We start from the raw sequence: 25,324 nt of genomic DNA, 5'->3' as shown, positions 1-25,324 counted from the left end.
GTTGGATTATACTACTTTCCCAACCTACATTCAGATAATTTACAGTGCAGCTGAATGCCTGATTAAATCTTCCAAAATAATTCTCAAAAGAACCCATAATATTTTTTCACAAGAAGGTAATTATTTTGAAGAAGATGCAAGTCACAGGAAAAAGAATTTCATGCAAAGACATTATCTTAATCTCCCATGCTGCTCTGATTATGCAGAAATGACTTGCCAGTCCATTTTTAGTCATTGCAATAAAAATTGCCAGTACTTTGGATTACCTAGTGTTTGCATTCAAATGAACAAATACTGAATCATTTTGAAAGTTAGGCAATCATTTAGGGTGTCCACCTGAAGATTTAGGGCTTTTTTCTTATCTTGTAAGCTTAAAAATGCCAGTGATGGTCCCTTAGTAGTTGTAGGTTTGCTTTAATTAGTTTGTGTGGTATTATAGAAATGCACCTGAGGCATTTGTGGTGATAGCTCAACATTGTAGGCAAGGACTTGAACCTATTGAAGTTAATATCAAAACTCTCCCTGGCTTCAGTGGTGCAGAACTGGCCTGTAAATGAATAAACCAGCCAGCTGGATATATTGAAGAGAAATAATTATTGCAGAGTCTTTGAAAGTTCCTCATTAACATTATTGCATGTGAAATTTGCAAGCAAATGCTTGAAGCTAATCTCTGGTAGCTATTTGTTAGACAAGTGAATTAATAACTGTGGCTGCTGGTTCATGAAGAGGGTTTTCTGTTTGGGTTTTTTGTCCTTTCTTTGAAGACTTTAATCAGTATAAATGATTTAAAGGCTTCACCCCACTAGGAGGGGAAAAGATGCTTAAAGTGTAGTACTTGCTTATACTCTGCAGTTATTGATATGATGTAATATTTTTACACTTGGGTAAGTATAGATTTGGAATAAAAGAATTTAATTAAAACTGAATAAATGCTCCTCATAAGGGGAAAATTCTCTATTTCATTAATGCTTCATGCTTCTAGCAGTTAACTAATTTAATTTTACTCCTGATGTTCAAGGTCTGTGCTTTCCTTTCCTTCGGTCTTTAAGTCTTTCTGTCTTTTAAAAAGGTTTTGTTTGTGTTTTATGGTTGGGAAGAGAAGATCATGCAGAGATAGAAGAAAGGGAAAAGTGCAAAGCATTTTTTTTCTTTAGTTGAACTTTGTGTAATACACAGAGGACATGTACCTGTGACTGTGCATAAGATGTATGTAATTGAAAATATGAGGGTTTTGGAACAGTCTCTGAGATTTAAAGGCTACAAAGCCAATTTTAAAAAGTGAGCTAAGTTAAAAATGAATTATTTTAAATAGTTTTAGGTAGGTAGGATCAGTCATAAGGTAGGTAGGATCAGTCACATTATAAAAGTAATCCTTGCACTTACCAACAACCATGCTCAGCTAATTTGGCTTGCTAAGGAAATTGGAGGTTTGGGGGATCAAAATCCCCTTTGAGAATTTTTTTTTTAGTTTATTTGTGTATGCAGTACAATAGGATTTTAGTATAAAATGCTTAAATTCAGGATACAGAGTGAGTGAAATAATGTGGCAAATGTACAAAGTGAATAAACAATATCTGTTCCTATTGAGTGTCAAGCAGTAAGGGGTTTAGTGTGAGAAGTCTAAGAGAATGATTGTTTTTAAGTTTGATGCAAACAATTTTTCCGTTTTCTTTTATTCACTAACTTGGTACAGTTGTATTAAAGGTTTTCATGCATAAATGTTAAGTGCCTGGCTTCAGCCTTTGGTAGTTCTCAATATTTATCTTCTAAGGCCTGTAAAATTCTGAACAACTTCAGGTTATATCATTCAGACCTTAAGGTCATGCTGTGATTCTCAGCTTTGGATCTTGTGCATTTCTAACTTGTTCTTGATTATCATCTTTCTATGTTTCTACTAATGTATGCTATTTTTCATTGTTTTCACTTCGTCAAATGCTAATTTTTTTTTATATAATGCAGGTAATTTACTGTGTTACAACAGCATATTTTTTTAGTGGCCTTGCCCTAAGTAAGAAGTTTTAGACAGTATTTTGGAAGTCTTACAGCAGACCAATGTACTATAATAATTATACTTCAATAATCTGGAATAAAACCTCAAGGGAGCTCCAGTGCAAACTTTGTTCATATATACTTGTCCTTGATGGCAAGATTGGTTTAAAAAAAGAAGAAAAATAATTGAAAGAATCCAGAAAATTGATTCTCCTTGAAGATCATTAATGTTTTCTAAAAAGAAGTTAAAAATTAACATAAAAGTGTCATTGTTAAAGAAGTTGTGCTAGCTTTGTTTTGGATAATAAGATTTTTATCAGTACAAGTTCTCATAATAGTAAGACCTAATTCTTATTTTGATCTGAAACTGGAAAGTATTCTATCACTGGAAAACAGACAAAGAAAAAAAGGGGGGAAAAAAGAAGCTTGAAGAGAATAATATGGATTGCATGGAACCACAAACTGAAGGGCAGATTCGTACTATATTATAATATAAAGAAAAGAGATTGCAGAGGAGTAGAGGAGAAGGGAAGTCAACCAAAACTACAAAATACTATTTAATTCTGAAGTATTTTCTGTCCAGTATTTGACTAAAATATCTTTCAAGTGAATGAAAGAATTTGGTATTTAAAAGGAAAATTAGTCAGCAAAATGAAGAGAGAAAGTGAAATTTGGACTGCATCTAAACTACCCAAAAAGAAGAGTAGAAAAAGTCCTGTTCGTAGATTTTACTAAACATTTCAATTACTTGTTTTCAAGGATGCCCTAATTACCACTTTGCTAATTAGCTGATTCACTTCGAAAATGTGTGCAACAAAAACACATTTGCAGAGTCACAGAGTCATTGATGTTGGATGTGACCTCTTGCTACCGTCCAGCGCAACCCCCTAATAAAGCAAAGTCAGCTAGAGCAAGTTGCCTGGGACCATGCCCACCAGGTTTAGATACCTCCAAGGATGGAGACTCCACAATCGTCCTGGGACACCTGTGCCAGCGTTCTACTGTCTTTATAGTCAAAAAGTGTTGAGAAGGAATTCCATACTCTGTAATTTGTCCTTATTGCCTCTTGTCCTGTTAGTGGACAGTACTGGCTCTCTCATCTTCACTCCCTCCCATCAGGTATTTTTCACATTGTTATGATCCCCCTGAACCTCTTCCCCCTCCCCTCTCCCCCCTCCCCTCTCCCCCCTCCCCCCTCCCTTCTCCCCCCTCCCCTCTCCCCTCTTCCCCCTCCCCTCTCCCCTCTCCCCTCCCCAAACAGTCACAGCTCTCAACTTTTCCTCATATGAAAGATGCTCCAATCCCTTACTCATCTTTTTGGCCTCTTCTTAGCCTTTACCTCATTTTGGTGTCAGTATCTTTCTTGTACTAGCACTCGAGATGTGACCTTACCAGTGCTGAGTTAAGGTGAAAGATCGCCTCCCTCAACTTTCTGGCAACATTTTTCCTGCTGCACATACATGTCCACTTTAAGTGTTCTGTTACCTGGTTACCCCTTCACCAAGGGGAAGTCTTACAGACTTGCCCACTGGTATCAGGGTCCTTGGGTTCCTGCAGGCTGATTGTAGCAGTAAGGACTGAGGCACAGAGGGCATCAAGTACCTTGGCCTTGTACCACTTACTGCTTTTTTCTCATTGAGAATCTGGAAAGAACCACATCCTGGCTCACCTGGTTCTCATTCTCTGCTGAAGTCATTGCTGTTCATGGTGAGGGCTGTCCTTGCAGTTAATTGTTTCATTAGGGTGAGTAGAGACCCTAAGAGTCCAGCTCCATTTTTGCAGTGTGGGCGTTGACTGTACCTGTTAAATGTTACTCAATATCTCTTCAGTGATGATTGGATTCGGAGTGCAAATATTGGTTCAACAGTACTCTCTAAATAATCTTGTTATCCCAGCCCACTGAGATGAACAGTCCTTAAGTATCCCATACATATGTGCAATTAATGTCTTTGACTGGCACCAGTGTTTTAACGTCTATTTCCTTTTGAAATGGGTCTCATATCAGCTAGTTATCCAGGGTCCTGCCAAAGCACATGTGTGAGCTGTGCTTTGCCATGATAAATGAGGACAACTTGTCTCAAAATTAGTTTCTTTTTTTCTTGAATCCTTTTTAAGAATATGATGAGTGCCCTACTTTAGTGGGGATGAAATACTGTTTTCCTGTTCTTTTCTGACATTATGGATCTTGCAAACTGTTGCATTGTCTTTTGGAATAGGTGGCATTATTTGGATGGATATTAATTATTTTCAGGCTTCTGCTACATCACTTCTGCTCTGATCTATATTTGTCTCTTGAACGTTCCTCATCTCTCATAGGTGGTCTTGAGGGATTCAGCTTCCTAGGTTAAACAGACTAGTGTAACACAGTGTTTCTGAAGTGTGTTCAGGCGATTTGCATCACCTTCTTGCATGTTCACAAACAGATTTTTTCCTGGTTCTGTGGTGGGTATATGCTAATGCTGCTGCCTACCCTCCCATTTGGGAGCAAGGTTCACAAATGCCCTTGCCCTGAAGGTGTGTAAATTCCTTTCTGTTCTGTTTCCAGACTTGTGGAACAAACTTGTTATTTTGTTTCTGCTTTAAGAAACATCAATTTTTTGCATCTTGTTTGCTGTCGATTAATGTTTTTTCCTCTGTTCTAGCCATTGCATTTTTTAAAAACCAAATATAAGCTCTTCAGCAGATTTTGTGATTACTGTGACATCAGTTATCTGAAACTGAGAAGGGGAAGAACTTGTGTGGGTTTTTTTTCTAGTTGTCTATTTTGCTTATCTAAAAAAGCGTCAATTGTTTTTTCCTTTTTTTTCTCTTCCCCCCACCTGCTGGCCCCAAAAATTGGAAACATGAGAGCCCTTGTCTGAGCATTGGATTAAGAGCCAGGAAATCCTTACTCTTTCCATGACTCATTGTGTGTGTCCTTGGGCAATCTGTTAATAGTAACTGATAAAAGCTGTGCATAGCTCTTGCCTGAAAAATTAAAAGCATGGTGCATGATCCAAGGAGATTGTTTCAAATTTAAATCAAAGCATGGCAAAAGTGGACAGGAAAGAGAGGCTGCAGAATATGAGTGTACTGGGGGAACAGTTTGTTTATCAGCTGCATAAAATGTATGTGAAGGGAGATGACTGTGCTCACAGTAATTTCTTTCTTGTTGAACCCTTTGGTTTCATCACAGTGTGAGCATATGCTGAGGTAGTAGATGCACACACATCCCTCAGTTTCAGAGCTATGTGTTCTTGTTTGAAATGAAGTAGATAAATAAGACTGATGGAAGAGGCTCAGAAGGTGTACTGTTCAATAGATGAATCTGCACTCAGCTTTATAAATCCAGCACTGAGGGTTTTCTTGGGACATTTGTTTGGTGATTGTGTTTAAATGTGTGTTAATGCCTGAGGTTTTTCTGTTTGCTTGCTTTACTTTTTTACATTTCACTTATTTAAGGATGTGAACTCTTCCTCAGAGTTTAGAAGAAGTAACAAATCTTTGGAGAGAGCAAAGGTCTGGGGTTTCTAGGCAGTGTCACTTAGAGGTCTGGGAAGACAAATGGAATCTATTTGTATTTCACATGATAAATCAGACATGAAAATAATTTCCAAAACTAACAGAATATGATGTAATAGAGAAAGCTGCCTTCTGTGTTGCTTATGTGACTTGTCTGTATAAGGCTGAATACCATGAAAAACTCTCTATAGAACATGCTGCTTTCAGAGTATATTTGCAGACATTTTAGTACTATGTCCGTTCAGTGTTTTTTCACATGACATTGCCTATACCTTTATTTTGATTGTTTTAATGATCTGGGGTTTAGCTCCCTTTACTGTGCTGCTGAGGGCTGTAGTTTTATATTCAGCAGCAATCTATTTAGTCTGGTTTAAGTGAGCCTTTCCATCTCCCCATGCCTCTTGTTCGTGCAACCTTGTCACTTCCTCCTGCTCCTTTAGCATTATCCAGCAGCTGTGCCAACACAGTGGGGAGGAAGTTTGCAAGACCATTTGTTTATTGCTTAACCTTCCACTGGAGAAATTCATACTTCTGTGGTGAAATACTTTATGGAAGGCTACTACGGTTCTTTTATAATCTGTGATATTTCATTTGAGGAGGAAAAAAGGCTGTGCTTGGAATGAGTGTTTGGCTTTGAATTATTGAATAATTGGGGGGTTGGGGGGGGCAGTGTTCCTGTTTTTGAATAGCCATGGTTTATTGAGAAGAACAATACCAGAGTTCTGAGATTCAGAATCTTCTGGTGATGCTAGGGTATGCAAAAGGTCATTGTTTCAGAAGGTCAGTCCTGCTGCCCCAGTGGAGGTTGCTGTCCTGATACCAGAGAGTGTGGTCAGTCTGACCTCTACCTGAAAGTGTTAACTTACATTTCCCACTGTTGCTGGTCTTCTGATATGCTGGGATAGAAATCTGATCACAAGGCTCATTCAGAAAGGGTTTACCATCTGGATTCTATGCTGTCAGATGTTTGCTCTGGCTTTCGTGATCAGTTTTTACCCCATATGTTTGCAATAGCTAGGACCATGTGTTTCATTAAATTTAGTTCCCTGCTAGGGCAGATAAGTATCAAGTATCATCAATTAATCAAGTTCAATCTTAAAATCTCTGTGGTTCCATGTACAAACCTTTCTTTTGGAGAACTAATTCATTTTCTTACAGTGCCTTCAGAAATTACCATAAATTGATCCATTCATCAAAATTTTCCAACTCTGTCCTGATGGAAAGTAAGTATTTGAACTTGTCTGTTGCCTGTCAGGGACACCCATTTATGAGTCTAGATTTGACTCCCATAAGCGCTTCACCTCATGAATAATTGCCTCCCTTGAACAATTGAGCTGTTCCGATGTGTGTACAGAATCAATGATACAGGCCTAAGTTCAGCTTCTGAATAATCATGTTCTTGTTGATGAAATCTGTAGAATCAAAAGGACATGTGAATTTGTCTCAGGTCAAAATTGTTTTCTTCAGTATTGTTTTAAAGGAGATAATTCTCTGCTGTCAGTCGTTCTAAAACCTTTCTCACTGTCTTGTGAATTTAATAAACTTTTCCCTCATGGGTGACTACTGACAAGAAATACTTAGAAAGGATGCAGCTTAAATGTACTGAAGTCAAAGTTAATTGTATTAAACCTTCTTAAAATGCAAGAATCATATTACAATACCAGGAAAATAAACATCTAGCATGCAGAAATTACATTACTACATTTTTTCCATCAGTTTTTCTACAGGCAAGCTTTTTCATAGTGAAAGACATAAGGGAATCCAATATAGTCTAGACAACCATTATAGTCTCTTATGATACCCTCAGTCTAACTTTTGAGATTCAGCCATGCTGAGAATTCCCAGAGATGAGAAGTTGTGCTGCCCAGGGGTTGTCTTCCCAGTATCTCCATAGTTGAATTATATTAATTTTGTACATCATGTCCTACTCTGATATGACACAGTCCTGGAGTATGGCACCAAACAAAGTAATAATAAACCTGTTACATCTTGCAACACCTACTCCCCCATAAATCTTTGCTTTTAAAAGGCTTGCTTTATTTGCTTTTACTATTGTAGGAAATTAAAAATATATCTTTATGCAAAAAGGTTTAACTTGCAGGATTGGTGTTTGAGCACAGCCTGCTTTCAAAAAAAAACAACAAACCACTTGAGAGCTTTTATCTTCAATTATCTTATTGTTAAGGGAAAAATGTTCTAAAAATGGTAATTCTGTATTTTCTTATGAAGCTTCAGGGTCAGTAAGTGTTCTTTTTACCAAGAAAACATCTGTTTTCATGAGTTTGAGCCTTGAAATGTATGTTTTCAGCTTTTGTTCTGATTGCAGCTGGCAAAAGAATGTGCTCAATGCCTAGAAATAAAAATCAGTTTGACCTAGTAATGGCTGTAGGGATCTTAGAGGCCAGAAATGCGCACTGTAAAAATACCTGATATAATTTAGGAGCTCAAATCTCACTGAGAGTGGCCTTAAACTCCTACGGCTGTTAGAGGCTTTGAAAATGTTTTATTATCCAACCAGTATTAAGCAGTGTTTATTGAATGCCTGGACTTTTAATAGGCATCATGAGATTGTACAAGAACAGGATGACCTGGGACGAAAGGACAGCTCTGCTCAGACTCTGTCCCCCTGGGAATGCATTGTAGTAAGCAAAGACATTTTCCTAAATATCCCTTAGTTGCTGTGATTTTATGTTTTCTTCTGGTGGTCTATCTATTTCACAGGATACAAATGAATGCCTTATATAAATTATTTTTTTCCTTCATCTTCTTGGTTAGCACTTTTATTACAGCCATATCATCTTCTAAACACCTGTTCCTGTTTTAACTCATCCTAATCTCTTGCCAAAAGCAGAACCCTGGTAGGAATGCAGTAGTCCCAAGAAGGTGTTAAAAATAAAAGAGTAGTTGATACCCATTTATATACACAAACAAATTAATCCTCATACCTCATGCAGGGAGGTATTTATTCTCATTCCAGTTTTAACTGCCAGGAAGCAAAGAGAGAATTTAAGCAGCTAATTTTTTTCAAACTTGCTTTTTTTCCATAAAGTTTCAAAAGATAACCTAATGAAGACATCTCTTCAACCTATCTTATTTGAAAGTGTTACTTAATAGTGCCACATTTCTCCCTTAATCTCCTCTACCTCATTCTTTTGAGTTATGGTAGACTTGACTGTTGGGATCATATGTATTGCATGTAAATGGGAGCATGTAATTAAGTAGCTCTCGTTAAAAAATAAAATTTATTTCTGTTCTCAGATGCATCCATTCTGTGTCATGCTCCCTCTGCCCCGTCCCCACATCGTATTGGTATTTCAATCATATGTCAGGTAGCGTTTGGTTTTGGTACGTTGAGAAATGGATGTGCACACAGGAGGTGGCCATGTCTTACACTGTGGCAACATTGCAGACAAGAGAAGACATCCCTGCAGTTTCAACATGACATCACAGTGTGCTCTGCTCATGTAGCATTTGCTAAGGGAGACTCTTACAAACCCAGTTTTTACACCTATGTACTGGTTTCTGTGACATAACTACCTATAAACATTGCAGGAAATGAAGATTATAGACCATTTCTTAGCTTGCAGGGTGTGGTAGATTTTCTTTTTAGATATAAAAAAATTAAACTGCAGTTTCTCCCTCCAGGCCATCAGCAAGGAGATTATTAACCAGAAGTGGTTGACTTATTTCTTTGCAGCCTCTTTGTTTGTAAAACACCTTACTACAATAGTTTTAATATAGTGTTCCTGACAGTCAATGTGAAGACAGAGCAGGTGACTTCTGGTGCTGCTCTATAATTTCTCATGTCAGTTTTACCTGCCTGTTGCATTTTCTGTAGTATTTTGGTGTAAGAGATGAAAAAGTTGTCTTATGACTGGCCTCAAAGAACCTATGAACAGGTACCTAAATTTGGACAAAACCAAAAAGACTGATTTTCATTTAATTAAAATTCAAAGATGCATTGACCTACAATATTAATATCTAATGTCTCTGGTGTCTTGCCAGTGCTGAATCCTGCAAGTAACTGTATTGCTATTACACTGAGAGTTACGGAGAGTGTGAGGGAAACCCAAATAATTTCTTTAGTTGATGCTTGTGTGATAGCCTTGATAATGCATCACAGCAATTCCATCTGTTTTATTTAGTGCAAATGCTTGCCTGCACTTCAGTTTTTAGCAAGATATACTGGTTTCTCCTTTCTTGTTATGTTTCCAGTTCAGTTCCTTATCCTCTTTAGTTTTACACCATATTGCTTTTAAAATTGAAATAATATTACCCTGCTATTTTTTTCCTATAAAGGGCAGGAAAGTTTGTGGGGAGAAAAAAGACAAGCAACACAAGCAAGAAACGAGCATCTCCAGCTGGGCTCTGATGGGGATTCTGGCTTGCAGATTTTACCTGCTGCTGCAACTGGGAAACAAATAACTATTTTTGTAGCAATATTGTTTTTCCTGGAGAAACTGAGCGGTCTGCATGGTGACTTTATCTCCTGCTGTAGTATATGTGACAATACAGGCTGGAGGTAAATCCTGACAGAAGGTGTATTGTGCGTTTTTAAGGGAAGAGGATTGATTGGAGTGAGAATATTATTAGGAGTAGTGGTTAAAAACAGGAATAAGAAGATTTGAGTTACTGTGGTGAATGGTTCACTAATAGGGAATAATGTAGAAAATGTTAGTTTATGGTTAAAGGATCATTCGAGCTGGAAAACTAAGCTGGTAATAAAAGACTATTATTCGTTTTTCTGTTTTGGATGATTCAGCACTTGAAAGTCACCTTTGTTTTAGTGTGTGCTACAATATTTCATGGCTAAAGGTACAGGAGAAGGAGAGGGAAAAGACATTAGCCAGTTTAGAATTCAGTTGAGTGTGTTACTGTGTAATAAAGACGTGAAACCAGTGCTTCTCTTTCACCGATGTTAGTCCTTCTCTCTCTTTAAGGCAAATAGGATTGAAATATAGTAACACGGTATTTCGGTGAGATGGGATACTTCATGAATGATGTTGCAGACAATACCACCAAAGAGTATCTAATTGAGAGCAACAGCCATGCAAATGACCAGAACATTGCACTTCTGGTTTAGCCAACCTCTAATCAAAGACATTAAGTCTTTGTTCTGATCTCACACCTGACATGCACCATACTTTGTCAACTTACTTTTGAGAGAAGTGATTAAATGTTAAAGAGAGATTATGTTGGCACTTAGGTACAATTCACTTGCTTCATGATCAACAAGATAAATCCATATATTTCTCTGCTTAGAACTGTAGTGGTGCATCCCCTCCTGCTCCTTTTTTTTGTAAAACACCAGACTATGCATATTGCCGTGTTCAGGGCTTTTTTCATTCTTTTCTTCTTTATGGCTGAAATACTGTAAGGGGTGCAGTAGCAGCAGTGTGTCACCTCTTTCCTTTTCTGGGAAAGATATAGCAGCCTTATTTATGCTGTTCAGTTGAAATGGATTCCCAAGAGTGCAAAGAAATCTAGTGGTATGAGGACTGCAAAAACACAACAAAGGCTCAGACCGACATGACTTCCAGGAAATGGGCCTGGAGCAAGTCCTGCTGTGACAGCAGGCTGTGTGTGTGAGTGGGGAATGGCCCACTGGGAGCAGTCTGTGAACGTGTGGCAGACTTGCCCTTCTCCCATTCAGCCCTTGTGCCACACCTTTCGTCAAGGCAGGGAAGTTTTTAGAAGCTGCATATTGTTTCCATTTGGGATGCCAAGCATTAATTTCTTTTCATATCTTTAGCTTTAGTATACAGCTTCCGTGCTGCAAATGGACACAGCAGCTTCCAGAGCCTTGTTTAGTTTTAGGTTATTGTGTGTTTCCCAATTGTCCATGCAAGAATGTGCTCAAACAAATGGCTTTTCTATAGCAGTTTAAAGCCACTTGAACCACTTGATGCAGAAATGTATGTGCTGCTCCAATTGCCTTATTGGTTTGAAGTTTGGTGTGGTAATTACTGCAGTAAAACCCAAACATCATCTGATGTTGACTAACACAATCCTGAATTCCATGGGGTTTGTAGCCTGATTTTCTTTGTATCAGTAATTGCAATGCAACATTAATATCAAGTTACATCCCTCACTACAGTTTACATTCAAGAGAGAAAGTGTATGTAAGAGTAACAAAGATAAATAATACTCCTATTTCTGTACTCAATGATGGGGACCACAAGAAGTAACGTCTGCTGTGGTAACAAAAATAGTATAGGCTAATGAGGACAGTTTGGCAGAAAACAAAATAAAGCTGTGAAGTTTGGGAACTTGTAGATGTAAAGAAACAAAAGATTAATAGCCATCTCATTCTGAAACAAAACCAGCCCAAAAACCCTTTTCCTTTATTTCACACAAAGAACTACTTGATCTAAAATTTTTTTTAAAAAATGGGTTGTCTTCATATAAAATAAAAACAAGCAAAGATTTATTTTCTACTGGTTTTGTAAGCTGCTTATGGGTTTTTTCTAAAGTTTTAGTGGACTTGCAACTGTTATGTTAGCAAAAAGATAGTTTGCAGTACACGTGCACAGCCTGGGACTTCGCGGATATCTCTTGCTTTTTCTCATTTATCTCTGGCATATTTCAGATCTAGTTTCATTCTTATAAGAAATTAATACTTTTAGGCAGGATTAGTTGAAAGAATGTATGTATGGGCCAAACTTCGTGAACGAAGATTTGGGAAGGGCTGTCCCCACGTGGGTGTGCCCTTCCAGCCTGTGCAGTGGATTTTAGGTGAGGCTCAGCGTGCGCAGAACTGGCCCCACCGTTTAAGTCCTGAGGTTCATCTGCCATGTCCGAGCGAGCTTGGACGGTGCCAGTGAAGTCCTCAGGACTAGAACCTACAGCACCCGGCATTTCCCAGGAGGTCTCCCATCCAAGTACTAATCCGGGGAGGCATTTAACTCCCATCCAAGTACTAATGTCAGGGAGGCATTTAACTGCCCTTTTAGTTGAAAGAATACATGCTGATTTATAGACTAGTTTATTTCATAAATCTCAAAGTGACATTGTATGTATATGTATGTCCAAACTTCACGAACGAAGATTTGGGAAGGGCTCTCCCCAGGCAGGGGTGTGCCCTTCGAGCCTGCACAGTGGATTTTTTAGGTGAGGCACAGCGTGCGCAGAACTGGCCCCACCGTTTTAAGTCCCAAGGTCCATCTGCCACGGCCGAGCGAGCTTGGACAGTGACAGTGAAGTCCTCAGGACTGTCACAGCACCCGGTACTAACCGGGGCTGACCCTGCTGAGCATCCGAGATCTAACGGAATCGGGATGGCAGGGAGGCATTGAACTGCCCGGTACGGTCTCCACTGAGACTCAAACTCACGACCTTATGATCAGAGTCCGGAGTGCTCACCATTACACCACGGGACCGCCCTCCTGAAAGTGACATTACCAGATTGAGAAATCGTATTTAAAAAAAAAAAAATCCTTCCTTTGTTTGCAATTAATTCCAGTAAGCAATTGAATGAAAGAAATCTAATTCTCTTTTAGCTTGGTCGTTTTGCTTATATTTCATATTTTTGCCATCTTGTACAGAAGAAAGTAATTCATCAGAGTGATGTTCTAATCAGTTTCTTCCTGCACTGTTTCTGGTTGCCTGGGAGAAGAGACAGACCCCCACGTGGCTACAACTTCTCTTCAGGTGGTTGTTGAGAGTGATAAGGTCTCTCCTGAGCCTCTTTTATCCAGACTAAGCACTCCCAGCCCTCAGCTGCTCCTCACTGCACTTGTGCTCTAGTCCCTTCACCAACTCTGTTGTCCTTCTCTGGACCCGCTCGTGCACCTCAGTGTCCTTCCTGACTTGAAGGGCCCAGAACTGAACACAGCACTTGAGGTGTGGCCTCACCAGTGCTGAGTACAAGGAGGCAATCACTTCCCTAGTCCTGCTGGCCACTCTATTCCTGATACAGGCCAGGATGACATCGGCCTTTGGTCACATTTTTGTTTGAAATCTTTTGTTTTTCCCCAGAGTAAAGTATTTAAGACTTGCCACCCTAGTGATAAGAAGTTTTCCTGCTATGAGCACAGGCTGATGGTTCCTTGGTTTGCTTAGCCCAAAAATGCCAAAGAAGGGTAATTACATAAAACACTTTTTCATGGTCTGGTGCATACTCAAAACCAGGCTTCTCATTGCATGGCTTTTAAAACATGTTAGGAAACTTTCCCTATCTGAGAGAACCTAGAACAATTATTTTGGCCATGTCATGATAAGTGGCTGCCACTGATTGGCTGTGGAGGGGATTTTAGAACAGCCAAATTTAGTTGCATGATCTCTGTGCCATAGGGGAAACAGGCACCCAGTGACCTAAGGTTCAGTACAGAAAAAAAGAACTAAACATCAGTGAAACAGAGGACAACTTTGCTGTTGAAGTATAGCCACAGAGTTGTCCCTCTTAGGGCAAGTAAATACTACACTGTCAGGGTAGGAACCTCAATGATCAATGATGATCTTGGAGTTCTTTTCCAGCCTTAATAATTCTGTTATTTTATCTCTGGGTCCACTCATTCTTCTAGTAGTGATACACTGCCTACCTCTCCAATTTCCTCTAAAAATGCCTTTACTCTCCCCCAAAGCAGCCCAGAGATCTAGGGATAATATGCAACAGCTTGGTAACATTCAAGTCTGGAAAAGACTGCTGCTTTTTTATGGGTCTGTGGATTCAGTGGGAGCAAGTGTAAATATAGCAGTTAATGTTCTCTCACATCTCTACTCATCTAATGCCATCTGATTTGTGTCCATTCATTCACACTGGTGCCAAAATGTATTTCTGGAACAGGTTATATGTGCATCAGCAGACTTGATCCCAAATTGTTAGGTGAGAATGAATATATAAACTGTATTTTATGGGTAGGCAGGTGAACTCTTAAGATTTAATGTGGCTATTAATAATCGGCCACTGCCAATAGTTGATAATGCATAGGGTAATGGCAACAGTCTGCTTCTGGTGGAGGTGCAGGAATGGGAGGAGCACAGGGAAGACCTTGTTCCTCTGACTCCTCTGTCCCCTTTCAGCAGCTGTGGCAACACCAAACTTTGAGAAGAGTTTATCAGAAATCAAGTATTTATAGAGCTGGGACCTACACATGGTGCTGATGCTTTAAACCTCCCACTCACTGATCTATCTTTATGTTTTGGGAGTGACAAATGTGTCAGGCAGGGTTATGGCCTTCTCTGTCTGTTTGTGCATGTTGTCCCTGTGGTGGTATCAGTGCATTATTAAGTATGGGGATAGGGGATATGTAGGCTCAGTTATATTCACACAAACATCATTATATCACATTCTCTGATTCTTTTTTCAAGGTATTTTATGTACATGGTCACTTGATTGCACTATAATTGCAACCACCTAAGCAGTTGTACTAGCTGTAATTATTAAGACTCAAACTATAACACTTAGCAATAGCCATAGCTTTTGTGACAATACAAATCTGTATGTGAAGTAGCCTGGTCAGAGGCTTTGAAATATGTTATCTTCCAAATCCAGCCATATATGTGAAAAAAAACCCCACTATCCTCAGCTTTTCACTGTCTTTTCCACCAGAGATTAGTCTCTTCCCTGTGATCTGCCAGGAGAATTGTTTGTGCAAGCCCTCTCTTTCTTATTTCTAGAATAAATCAATCTAGTTAATGCAGACTAGAGTTTAGCATATCAGTCTGATTTCACCAGACACTAGGTAGAAAGCTTGAAATGACGTTTTGTGGGGAGGGAGGAAGGGTAACTTGCAGCAGAGGCACACCATGGCCCTGTTATATAATATCATTGAGCACAGCTGAATCTAGGAGCACAGGTCTGCCCACAGCTGTCCATGTCTTTTTTGGGAAGGTTATTCTCTTCCTGTGTACATGGATGGCATGGCATTGCTTGATTGCCTGTCAGCCTTGAGTGGAAACAGGTACAACTTTTGATGTTGATTGTAGGCTGCAGCCTTGTTGGTGTGTAATCAGCATTTCCTCTGTAGTCATTCCATTACTCCTGATTTCACAGCAGCACATGTGAAGGATTAAACTATATTTATCTGTTTATGTACAGATTGTTGCAGTAGATATGATTTAAGATAGACATGTAAGTTCTGTTCTTCTGAAACACAATGTAGCATTATGAATTGTGTGTGGTAGTTTTTAAAAATTGGTCTAATGTTCAAAGAAGACAAGAGTAAAATGTCTTTTATACATCCAAGTTCCAGTTTTGAGCCTGGTGGTGGAGTTTTATTCTTTGCCGTGCAGTAAAAAAGAGAAACCAGCACAGTCATATTTCAGGAAGCATTTATAGATTTAATAGGTTCGTTTTCTTCTGCTGAAACCACAGCATACATAACTACTTTCAACGACTATTTTCCTTTATAATTATGCAGGAGTAAACAGAAATACAATTCCCTCTCTAAATCTGAAGAGAAATTCTGTATCTTCTGCATACTTTCATTTAGCTTTTAGGAGAGACATAGGTATTTGAAATTCTTTGGCTTTGAGAGACACACAGAGGGATCTTTATGTACTATACACTCGGTCTCCTTTAAAGAGAATAAAAACAGTTTAAAAGCTTGTGTTACGACATAGGAATGCAACTTTTGGCATATGAGTTATTTCCCATTTTGTGAAAATAAGGGTCTGGCTTCTTTTCTGGTTCTTACAGCTGGTCCAAGATTGAACTGCTTTTCCTTTGCTTAGCTGAGAAAATAATTTTCTCTCCATGCTGCATTTCCTCTGCCATCAGATCCACAAGACATGATATGCACTGAATTTGCAGATTGCATTTTTTCAAAGTACATTGCTTAGCTGCCTTTATCATGCTCCTGCTCTTCTTACAGCAGTCATCTGCTCTGCCTGCTCACACAGTGTTACTGCTTGGGTAGAAGAGATTTCTTTTCACCAGCTTCTGCTATGTGGACCCACCTTCTTTTGTCTCTCAAGTTCATTAGATGTCCACAGTTTTCGAAATACTTTCTGAAATTACAACTGTTTTCTTTCACCTTTTACTCCTCTGTATTTGGGCTCAAAGCCCAATCCAACCTGGCCTTGAACACTTCCAGTGATGGGGCTTTCCAAACCTTTTTGAGCAACCTGTGCCAATGTCTCACCACCTTCATCAGAAAAATTTCTTCCTTATGTCTAATCTACATCAATACTCTATAAAATAAAGTATTACTAGAAGGTTTCAGAAAGACAGAAACATATAACCTCATACCTACCTTCTTCCTATTGAGGAAAGACTGTTGCCAGCATCTGGTTTTGTAGCTTCTATTAAAGGAGTTTCCCCCAGCATGGCACTGCTGTTTCACTCACTTGCATGTACAAATACAAAACTGTCAGAGTCTCAGAATGGCTGAGTCTGTGCCCATCCAAGCACACTCCACAGGCAGGGTCAGCGAGAGTTGGATGCCCTGGGCTGTTTCCACTTGAGTTTGAAATATGCGGAAGACAGATGAAGATTGCACAGCTTGTCTGGGCAACCTGTTGTGAAGTTTGACTGCCTAAGTAAACTCACTGTCAGGATGCTTTTCTCAAACCTCAGTACCATTCCTATGTATTCTGATGTACTCTGGAGTATGCTTAACAGTTAGACATTTTGTATTTACCCATTCATTGCACAGAGAAGCTGTGGATGCCTCATCCCTGGAAGTGTTCAACACCAGGCTGAATCTGGCTTTGAGCAACCTGGTCACATGCAAGGTTCCCTGGCTGTGACAGCAGGGGGTTGGAGCTACATCATCGTTATGGTTTCTTCCAACACTAACCATTCTATGATTCTGTGATTTTCCTGGAAAAGCTAAGAGAGCAGATATTCTAAAACTGAACATCACAACATGGATTTCTTAACCTGTTCTGACCCCCAAGACATTTTAACATAGTTTCTGCTGCTTTATTGTTTACCAAAACCATGATTTTGTAACACACATGATTCATATGTCTGGTGCTCCCTCTGTATTGATATCTCTTAAAATGCTTGAAAATGTGGATTTTATGTTTGTTCACTATCCAGAGGTCTTAGCAGCTTTTGGCTCTGTGGAAAATTAATGGGGTAGAGGGCTGAGATGCACTTGATACTCTGTGGTAGAGTAAGTTTAAAATATTCAGAAATAATTGAGAGGAAATGAAAAAAACAATGTCTCCTGTCATAGGACTGTGGAAGTAGAGTGCATAAATCATTCTTAATGGTGGATTAATACTAGCTATTGTGAGTGCTTTTAAGAAGGGGACAATGTGCTGGGGTAAGGTCAATAAAAAAAATGATTAGAGAAATTACTTTTTTTCTGAATTTAGTGATAAACCTTAGCTTGTAAATGAGATAACTGTCTGACACATTATTTTTCTTTCAAAGTGCACTAGTAGCAGTGAAATACTTGACCTGCAGACTTTGCTGAAAGCATTGCTGCTAGAGCTGGAGGAGGCCAGTAGTTGTCTGTCTTGAACTGAAAGCATCCTAAAAGATGGAGAACTCGGGGAAAACCACTTGGTCTCACTTTCCCAACCTATTCATTTATTATGTAGAAGATAGACTTTACTGCTGTTTAGTGATCCAACTGTATCTACAGAAACAGTATAATAAAGAAATATTTTATATGCTTCATATTGCACTTTGGATAAGGTGAAACTTTATAAGTGGTATAGTTTTGGTTGGTTTTGTTCTCAAATATTTTCATGGTTGCAGGTGTTTTTTAAAAAGTGTATGATTTCCTTGTGTTATTCTTTTTTGTTGGTTTTGTCTATGTCAGCTGAAGAGGAGATCTAATGTGCTCTTTTCATTCACATTGGTAGCAAATATAAATACAGACAGTGACAAATGATTATCTTTTGGATTTTTTTTTTCAATTTATTGGGCAGTAGAAGAGCCTGGCAGTCTAGGGAAACATTATGTTGCAAATAATCCTCTCAAATGAGAGAAAAAGTGTTTAATCAAGTTAAACAAGTATATCCACCCTAATGGTGCCTCAAAACTGTGTAGCAAAGGAATCTGCAATCTCGGGTAGAAAAATCTGCTTAAAATTTTGAATCTTGTCTATTTAAATGGTTATTGTTTATCTTGATCATTCTTTTGCTTTCTTGCAATCCAATCTCCTATTCTATCTTTTACCTAATTGGTGCTAGAATTTCATCCCTAGCCTGTACGATTCTTCCACATGGGTAAAGTTTTACGTTTGCTGTTATTTATGAATCTGTCTCTATTCATCTGAGCAACTGAATCATGAGAAAGGTGACAAAGATATTGATTTCCATTTCATTTTATGTCCTTGATGGCAGGAGTCTTTGGCATAGTGGATAAATGTCCCTACATGATGAGTAGTCCTTAGCTTTTACAACACTCCTTTGTTGAGCTGACAGAAATGCTTTTGAGGTAACAATTTACTTGTTGGAATATGTTGTTGGAGCTGAATGAAAATACTTAGTGGAAATATGTCAGAATGATGAGATTTTCATGGGAAAGCAGGCAGACTTTGACCCTGGCCAGCAATTTGTTTTCTGGTCAGCTTCGCCTACAGACATTTCTGAAAATGCATTTCCTACATGAATCGTAAGATCATAGAATGGTTTTGGTTGGAAGAGGCCTGAAACATTTAATGGTTCCAACCCCCCTGTCATGGACAGGGACACCTTCCCCTAGACCAGGTTACTCAAAGCCCTGTCCAACCTGGTCTTGAACACTTCTAGGGGTGGGGCATCCACAGCTTCTCTGGGCAACCTATGCCAGTGTCTCACTACCCTCACAATGAAGAATTTCTTCCTTATATTTAATCTAAGATATGAAAATTCAGGTTTCTGAACTTTAGTGCTAGTTCAGAAGAAGAAAAAAATTATTTGTAAATGCAGAAGCTTTAAGGCATCTCAGTGTTGGTATCTGTGCAAACCCTTTCAGGTAGTAACTTTGCAACTCTCTAATAGGTTATTGCAGTTAGTGTTGGAGTAGCAAGAGTGTTCAGTAAGTGAGTTTGCATGATTTTTTTTTCTATTCTTAATCAAGAATTGTTATCATTATGTCTCATTTGTGCCTTGTAGGCATGTTATTTAGTCATGAACTCTTTGTATGACTGATTCTCTGAGAAGGCTCTTAGATATGTTAAAGACTGCTGTATTTTTTTTCACTCAAACCTACTTTGGGCATAGAATCCAAAATGAATGTTTTAGCTCTGTTTTACCTTCTGTTCTGAAAACTCACGGGCATTTTATGCTTTTATTCAATTCCTTCTGGTTGATCATGTTTCAAACATTCTTTAGTCACAGTATTAAGTAAAGTGGTGATTGAGGGTCAGCTCTGAAAATTCGAAGTGGTAATTGATGGTAGTCACTTAGGTGACTGTTGAAAGGTCTTGGAAAGAGCAAAGGGGGAAGTGTTTATCTCAGATATTTTTTTCCTTGTCTGTTTTTCACTGGGTAGGAGAAACAGATTATGTATTTTCAGAAGACAGTTGTGTAACCACATATTCCTTTTTTTAGTTCCCTTTTTCTTAAATTTCTTTCTTTTGTGGCCTTCTGTGATGGCACCTGTCCATCTGTTTTTCTGTCTTTGTGATCAGCAAAAAATATGGAACCAATCTTCTTGGCAGATAAGAATCTGTATGTGTGATCGTGTTTCCAGTCAGCTAACAATTTGCTGAGTTAGTATCCTGCAGATCCTGAGGAAAGCTAAACAAAACTGAAACCATACAGAAGAAACTGCTGCATGCATGTGACCAAGAACAAATGAGTTAGGACAGCAGAAATCCTATAGGTCTCTTGTCTTTGATAGATCACCTTTCCTCTAAATAGATGTTGCACAGTTGGCTTAGTCCAATAAAGAGAAGAGGTACCTTGCTTGCTGTCTTCTGATCATATACACGTATTTGTCTTATTTCCTAGAGTAGGATTTTGTTTCCTGGCATTTTTAAAATGTAAGGCATTTTTTCTGTATGACTTGGAACTTTTCATCATGACTTTGGAATCACGATTTGACTTATAGTGACAGCACTGTTCAAATAAACTAATATTCAGAAAAAACAGGGAATGTGTCAAAGATTTAATCTAAGGTCATTTAAAAATACCATCAGATAGTATTTTAAGTTAAATGAGATGAGTACCTTGTGCTTTGTTATTCTGCAGAAAAAAAAAGTTTTTATATATGGTTCAGCAACACTTGCAGTGCTTGAGCTTGGGAAAAGAAAGCTTAGAAATATTTAGGAGACATATTACGTAGAAAAGAGGTGGGAAAGTAACACTGCTCTCAAATATAGTCTCTGTTTTCTCATTGCATTAGTGGGTTATTAAGTAAAAATATTATTACAACTTTTAATTTCTGTTGGTACAGAGAAATGTCTTTGTTTTACCTGCACTGTAGAGACTAATCAGAGTATTGTTTTTGCTTCCTTTTATAGGTTGCATTTTTGAAGATGTGAAGAATGCAGATACAGTTGAAAACTATTCTCAAATTTATTCTCAGCAGAAATAAGTACAGATAACTTCCAATGGTGTGACTTCTAGAAAAAATCCACTGGCAATCCAAAAGAAAATGGGTGTGTGGTGCATATTCTTCACATCTGAATGTGTTCAAAACCAAAGACAGACTTGAGTACATCCAGTACATTTTTAGATGCCATTCTAATTGTAACTTACCTGTCAATCCTCTGACATCCAGCTGGAATGACCATTATGATGTCTTCATTGCCAAAAGCAAATTCTCTGTATCTCATACTACCTTTATCAGTGTTTGACAGCTGTATACATGTCCTTAGGAAAGTTCACAACTGGTAGCAAATATTTAAAAATATTTAATGTCATGGGTACTAATGTAAGTTCTTTCCTTTTCTGGGTGAAGTTAGAGGTCCAACTTTAAAACATAAACTTAGGTTTTGTAAAACTTATGTGTTTATCATGTATGTTACTGCTTGTGAGTTTTTTTTAAAACTAATAATGTTTTGGAGAATCAAGACTTTATGGTTGCTTGGAATAATTATTCCTTCAGCTTCAAGAGAGAACCAAATGTGTGAAGGCTGACCCTGCAGAAACTGCTGGAGGTGCAAAATACTTGTGGAAAGTCAATGCAGCTGTTCTAAATTGTCGTTCTCTGTTGTGGATCTCAGCTGCCTTCCATGGAAACATAGCATATTTACATGGGACATGGAAGCTGTTATGATTTTTTTGTTTTGGAGTGGGTTACTTACTTAATTGACACCAATTTTTTGCCTTCCCTTATCCAAGGGAACAGGATGGCCTAAGTTCATACAACAAAGATCAGAAAAGAAACCTCCTGGACTTTTTGCCTCAATTCCTGCTCACTGGGATGGACTACTCATGAGTTAGAAGGAGGTGGTCCTTTGATATCAATCATCTCTCTTACCCCAGATATCCCAGACCCTTCCAGTGTTTTATCCCATATCTGCCTCGCTTAGCTGCAGTTTTCCTTAAATAACTGCTCTTAGCAAAACAGTTATTTAGGTACTGGAACAGTTCATTTCACCTGGTGAGACAATTCTTGTGTTCTCAAAATACATAGGAAAAGGTATCCAAACAGAAAAAAAAAAAAAAAAAAAGAAAAGTAGAGAGCTTTTATGAGGCCCGCTTGTTCAAACTCCATCTTTAAACTCTTACAATTAAAAGATGCTACCTTTTTGGAAAACAGCAATATTTTGGGAAAGTGAATTCTAGAGGGAATATTCTTGTTAGATGAGTCTGAATTTCAAGGAAAGCTAATATGCCCTTTACTCATTAAATGATCCTAATGTAAGAAGTGAGCCTACAAAGTGTGGGACACCTGAGGTTTACGTATCCAAAGGCAGGTAGCTGAGGCCTCCCAGCACCTGGTCCAGATATCATTTTTCTGTTGTTACTTTTGTTTTCAGTATTGAAGGAAGAACAAAATTATTAAGAATGTTGTATTCAGGGAATAAATTATCTATCTCCAAATATTTTGTCTGTGCACCAATATTTACTCATTTTATGAATAAAGTGTTTTTTCTAAATTAGTTTATTGTTTGTTCTGTTTAATTTCTGTATAGTTTCAGCTTTCCAGAGTATGACTGAGCAATATTCAGAGGGAAGTAATTCATATCACACCAAAATAGTCCAACTTTAAAATCTTTTTCAGCCTATTTAAATGACCTGTTTTATTGTTTTGCCTCTTTGGAGGTCAGGGAATATGGAGGCTTTTGACATTCAGTTTCTGTCATGTCCTGCCTCGTTTGGTATTGTGGCCATAAAGAGTTAATCTTTCTGTGATAACATACATGGCTCCAGAATAATGAGTGCAGACATTCGACTGGGAGTATTATTTTGGGATAGTGGTCTTTCAGAGAAGAAAGACAAATCACCCCACTCCAGCCTGGTCTCTCTCTCACCTGAAGGAGTTAATGGCTCCCATCATATTACCACAGTGTCAGTGCTGCAGCAGACTCAGGAAGGAAATTCTGAGAAGAGAGTGCCAAGCCCAGTGTGTACACTTAAAACATGAAATTTCTTGGCAGTTTGTCCTCTGCCCATGTATGTTTAAAGCTTTTCCTTGTTCTTTTTTACCCTATACATTGGTGAGCTGGATCTGCCTGGGGTGGAGTTAACATTCTTCACAGCTGTGTGTATGATGCTGTGGTTTGGATTTATGGTGGCAACAGTGCTGGAAGCACACCAGTGTTTTGACTATAACTGAACTTTCTCTCATTTCCCACCTGTGCCCACCTGTCCCAGTAAACATGCTGAAGGTGGGCAAGAAATTAGCGGGGGGAGACACAGCAGGGACAGCTGACCTGAATTGGCCAGAGGGATATTCTACACCATACAGCATCAAGCACAGCAGTGAAACTGGGGGTAGAGGAAGAAAGGGAGAGAGGGGTGTCTACCAAGGTGTTCCTTGCTCAGAGAACAGCTGAACTTTGGTCTGCTTGTGGAAGGTGATGAACTACTGCATATGCATCACTTAGTTTCTTTATTTTTTTGGTTGGTTGGTTGTTTTTTTTTATCTCTTTCCTTCAAATATTAAACTGTCTTTCAACCCATAGGTTTCCTTGCTTTTTTCTTCCTGGTTCTCTGCCCCATCATGCTGGTGGAGGACTGAGCATACTGGATGGGTGCCTAGCTGCTGGCCAGGGTGGTCCACCACAACTGGAAGTAGAATTTGTGAAATCCGCCCCCAAAAAAGAAATTCTGGTCAAGTTGCCCTCCAATTTGGGGACATTTTTGTTCCCCAGGTTTCCAATGTTGACAATTGTCTGTCTGTGTCTATAGGAGGGGTAGGGCAAATTGACACACTTGGTGTCAAATTGGCACACTTGGTGTCATGTTTCCCTTTCCTCAGTTCTACCTCTGAGAAGTTCACTGACATTTAACTATTGAAATTACTGAGAACATATGTGATAATATATAATTGCTAATGCATAATATGTAATTGGTGTGTTTCCATTTGAAAATAGATTTCTTTGGCCATGTTCAGAAAAGAACTGGTCTTATGATTTCCCAGGTACCAGGCAATACATTACTCAATATTCCTGTTTCTGAAGACAAGTTTATTGCCTTTTCCCCCTCTGTGCTCCTATTCGTTATGTCATATTTCCTACTGAGCAAGTAGTGAATTTGAGATGTGACAGCTTCATTTGACACTTTCTTGCATTCTAACTTCTTTATAAAAGCAAAACTTGGCCTTTTTTATCTTTGCAGTGAACCATGGACTCATAAAAAATGAACATAGGTTCAGAAAAACTGTCGAATTCCCCTCAAGGCTTCTGCCTTGATCTTTGCCTATTTCTGCTCCTGCCTCCATTTCTCTCTCTGTTGAATAGCATGATATTTAATCTTGCTCTTTGCTTGTTGGCATCAGCATTTGGAGAAGTAGTGTAAGTACAAAGCATAGTTACTGTGTTATTTTCTTTGCATCTAGAGTTAGTCTGAATACCATGTTTGGATACACCCATAGCAGAAAGCTTGTTTAGTTTTGAAGTGTGCAGGTAGTATCTCCATGCAGATGGAAAAGCATGCACCAAGATAGGTGTTGGCTCTTACAAAATGTTTGGTCCTTCTTATTGTTTGCCCTCTCTCCCCAGCATTTTTTGTTTGTTACAGTCTACATTCTTCACTGCAAAAAGTGCCTTAATTTTTGCTTTCTGTAATGCCAAGCATGGTGTTAGTCCTGAAGTAATAATAATTATTCAACAATGACATTAAGAAATCTCCAACTTGCATTAACTGAGACAGATGTGCATCCTTTCCTAATGTGCAGTTACCAACTAGTGAATCACACCAAGAAGATACTAAAATTTATGGCTTTAATTCTAATATGCCATTGAATTATAAAACTGGCTGTTGATGTGGTGCAGAAAACATGCCTATCTGGCAGACCAGTACCATAATTGCCATGAGCAACAACGGGCAATGGTTTTGTTTCTGTCATTGACGGGTCACAGGGCAATTGTACTTGTGTAGGGCTTGCTACTTCTTTTAAACAAGTTTGACCATTTAACTGGGATAGTTAATTTGGCATACCAAACTGGGTCCCAGTGGGGTTATTTTGATTCCAGAATTAATGTGGCTTTTTAAAATCCCTGCTAGAGTAGGTTAGGATAAACTGAACAATAATAATAATAAATGAATTAATCAGAGAGCCATACTGGTCTTATTGGTGAGTTGAAGGGCAAGTTCTAGCTTACCTCCATTGAGCAACTCTGTCTTTTGAAACTGCTTCAGTTTATCAATTCAGAGTGTGCTGAATTGCCTCACAGGAGACATCATGGGGCATTCAGTGATGTTCACAGAGTATCAGGAAGTCTGCAGGTCCACATGCAAATGGCTCAATAGCAAGATTTGTATCGTCTACTGCCTGATTGTGACATTAAAGCACGGTGGTTTTTTTACTGTGAACAGTAATAGCTGTGTTGAG

General features: G+C 38.6%; 1 protein-coding gene across 1 annotated transcript in view; it reads left to right on the top strand.

Annotated features, from left to right (window-relative positions):
- Positions 1-22,379, top strand: part of UBE3D (ubiquitin protein ligase E3D) — a 79,303-nt gene extending 56,924 nt beyond the window's left edge. Inside the window, exon 10 of the mRNA XM_071547836.1 lies at positions 20,841-22,379. Within this exon, the coding sequence (XP_071403937.1) occupies positions 20,841-20,861 (21 nt within the window). The 3' untranslated portion in view covers positions 20,862-22,379. The remainder of the gene's footprint in view (positions 1-20,840) is intronic.
- Positions 22,380-25,324: the final 2,945 nt, after the last annotated feature.

The sequence above is a fragment of the Pithys albifrons genome, chromosome 2, assembly GCF_047495875.1.
Source record: "Pithys albifrons albifrons isolate INPA30051 chromosome 2, PitAlb_v1, whole genome shotgun sequence".
In the NCBI taxonomy this organism is placed as follows: domain Eukaryota; kingdom Metazoa; phylum Chordata; class Aves; order Passeriformes; family Thamnophilidae; genus Pithys; species Pithys albifrons.
Note: the sequence above shows the minus strand (reverse complement) of the source record. Positions and strands in the feature narration are given on the sequence as shown.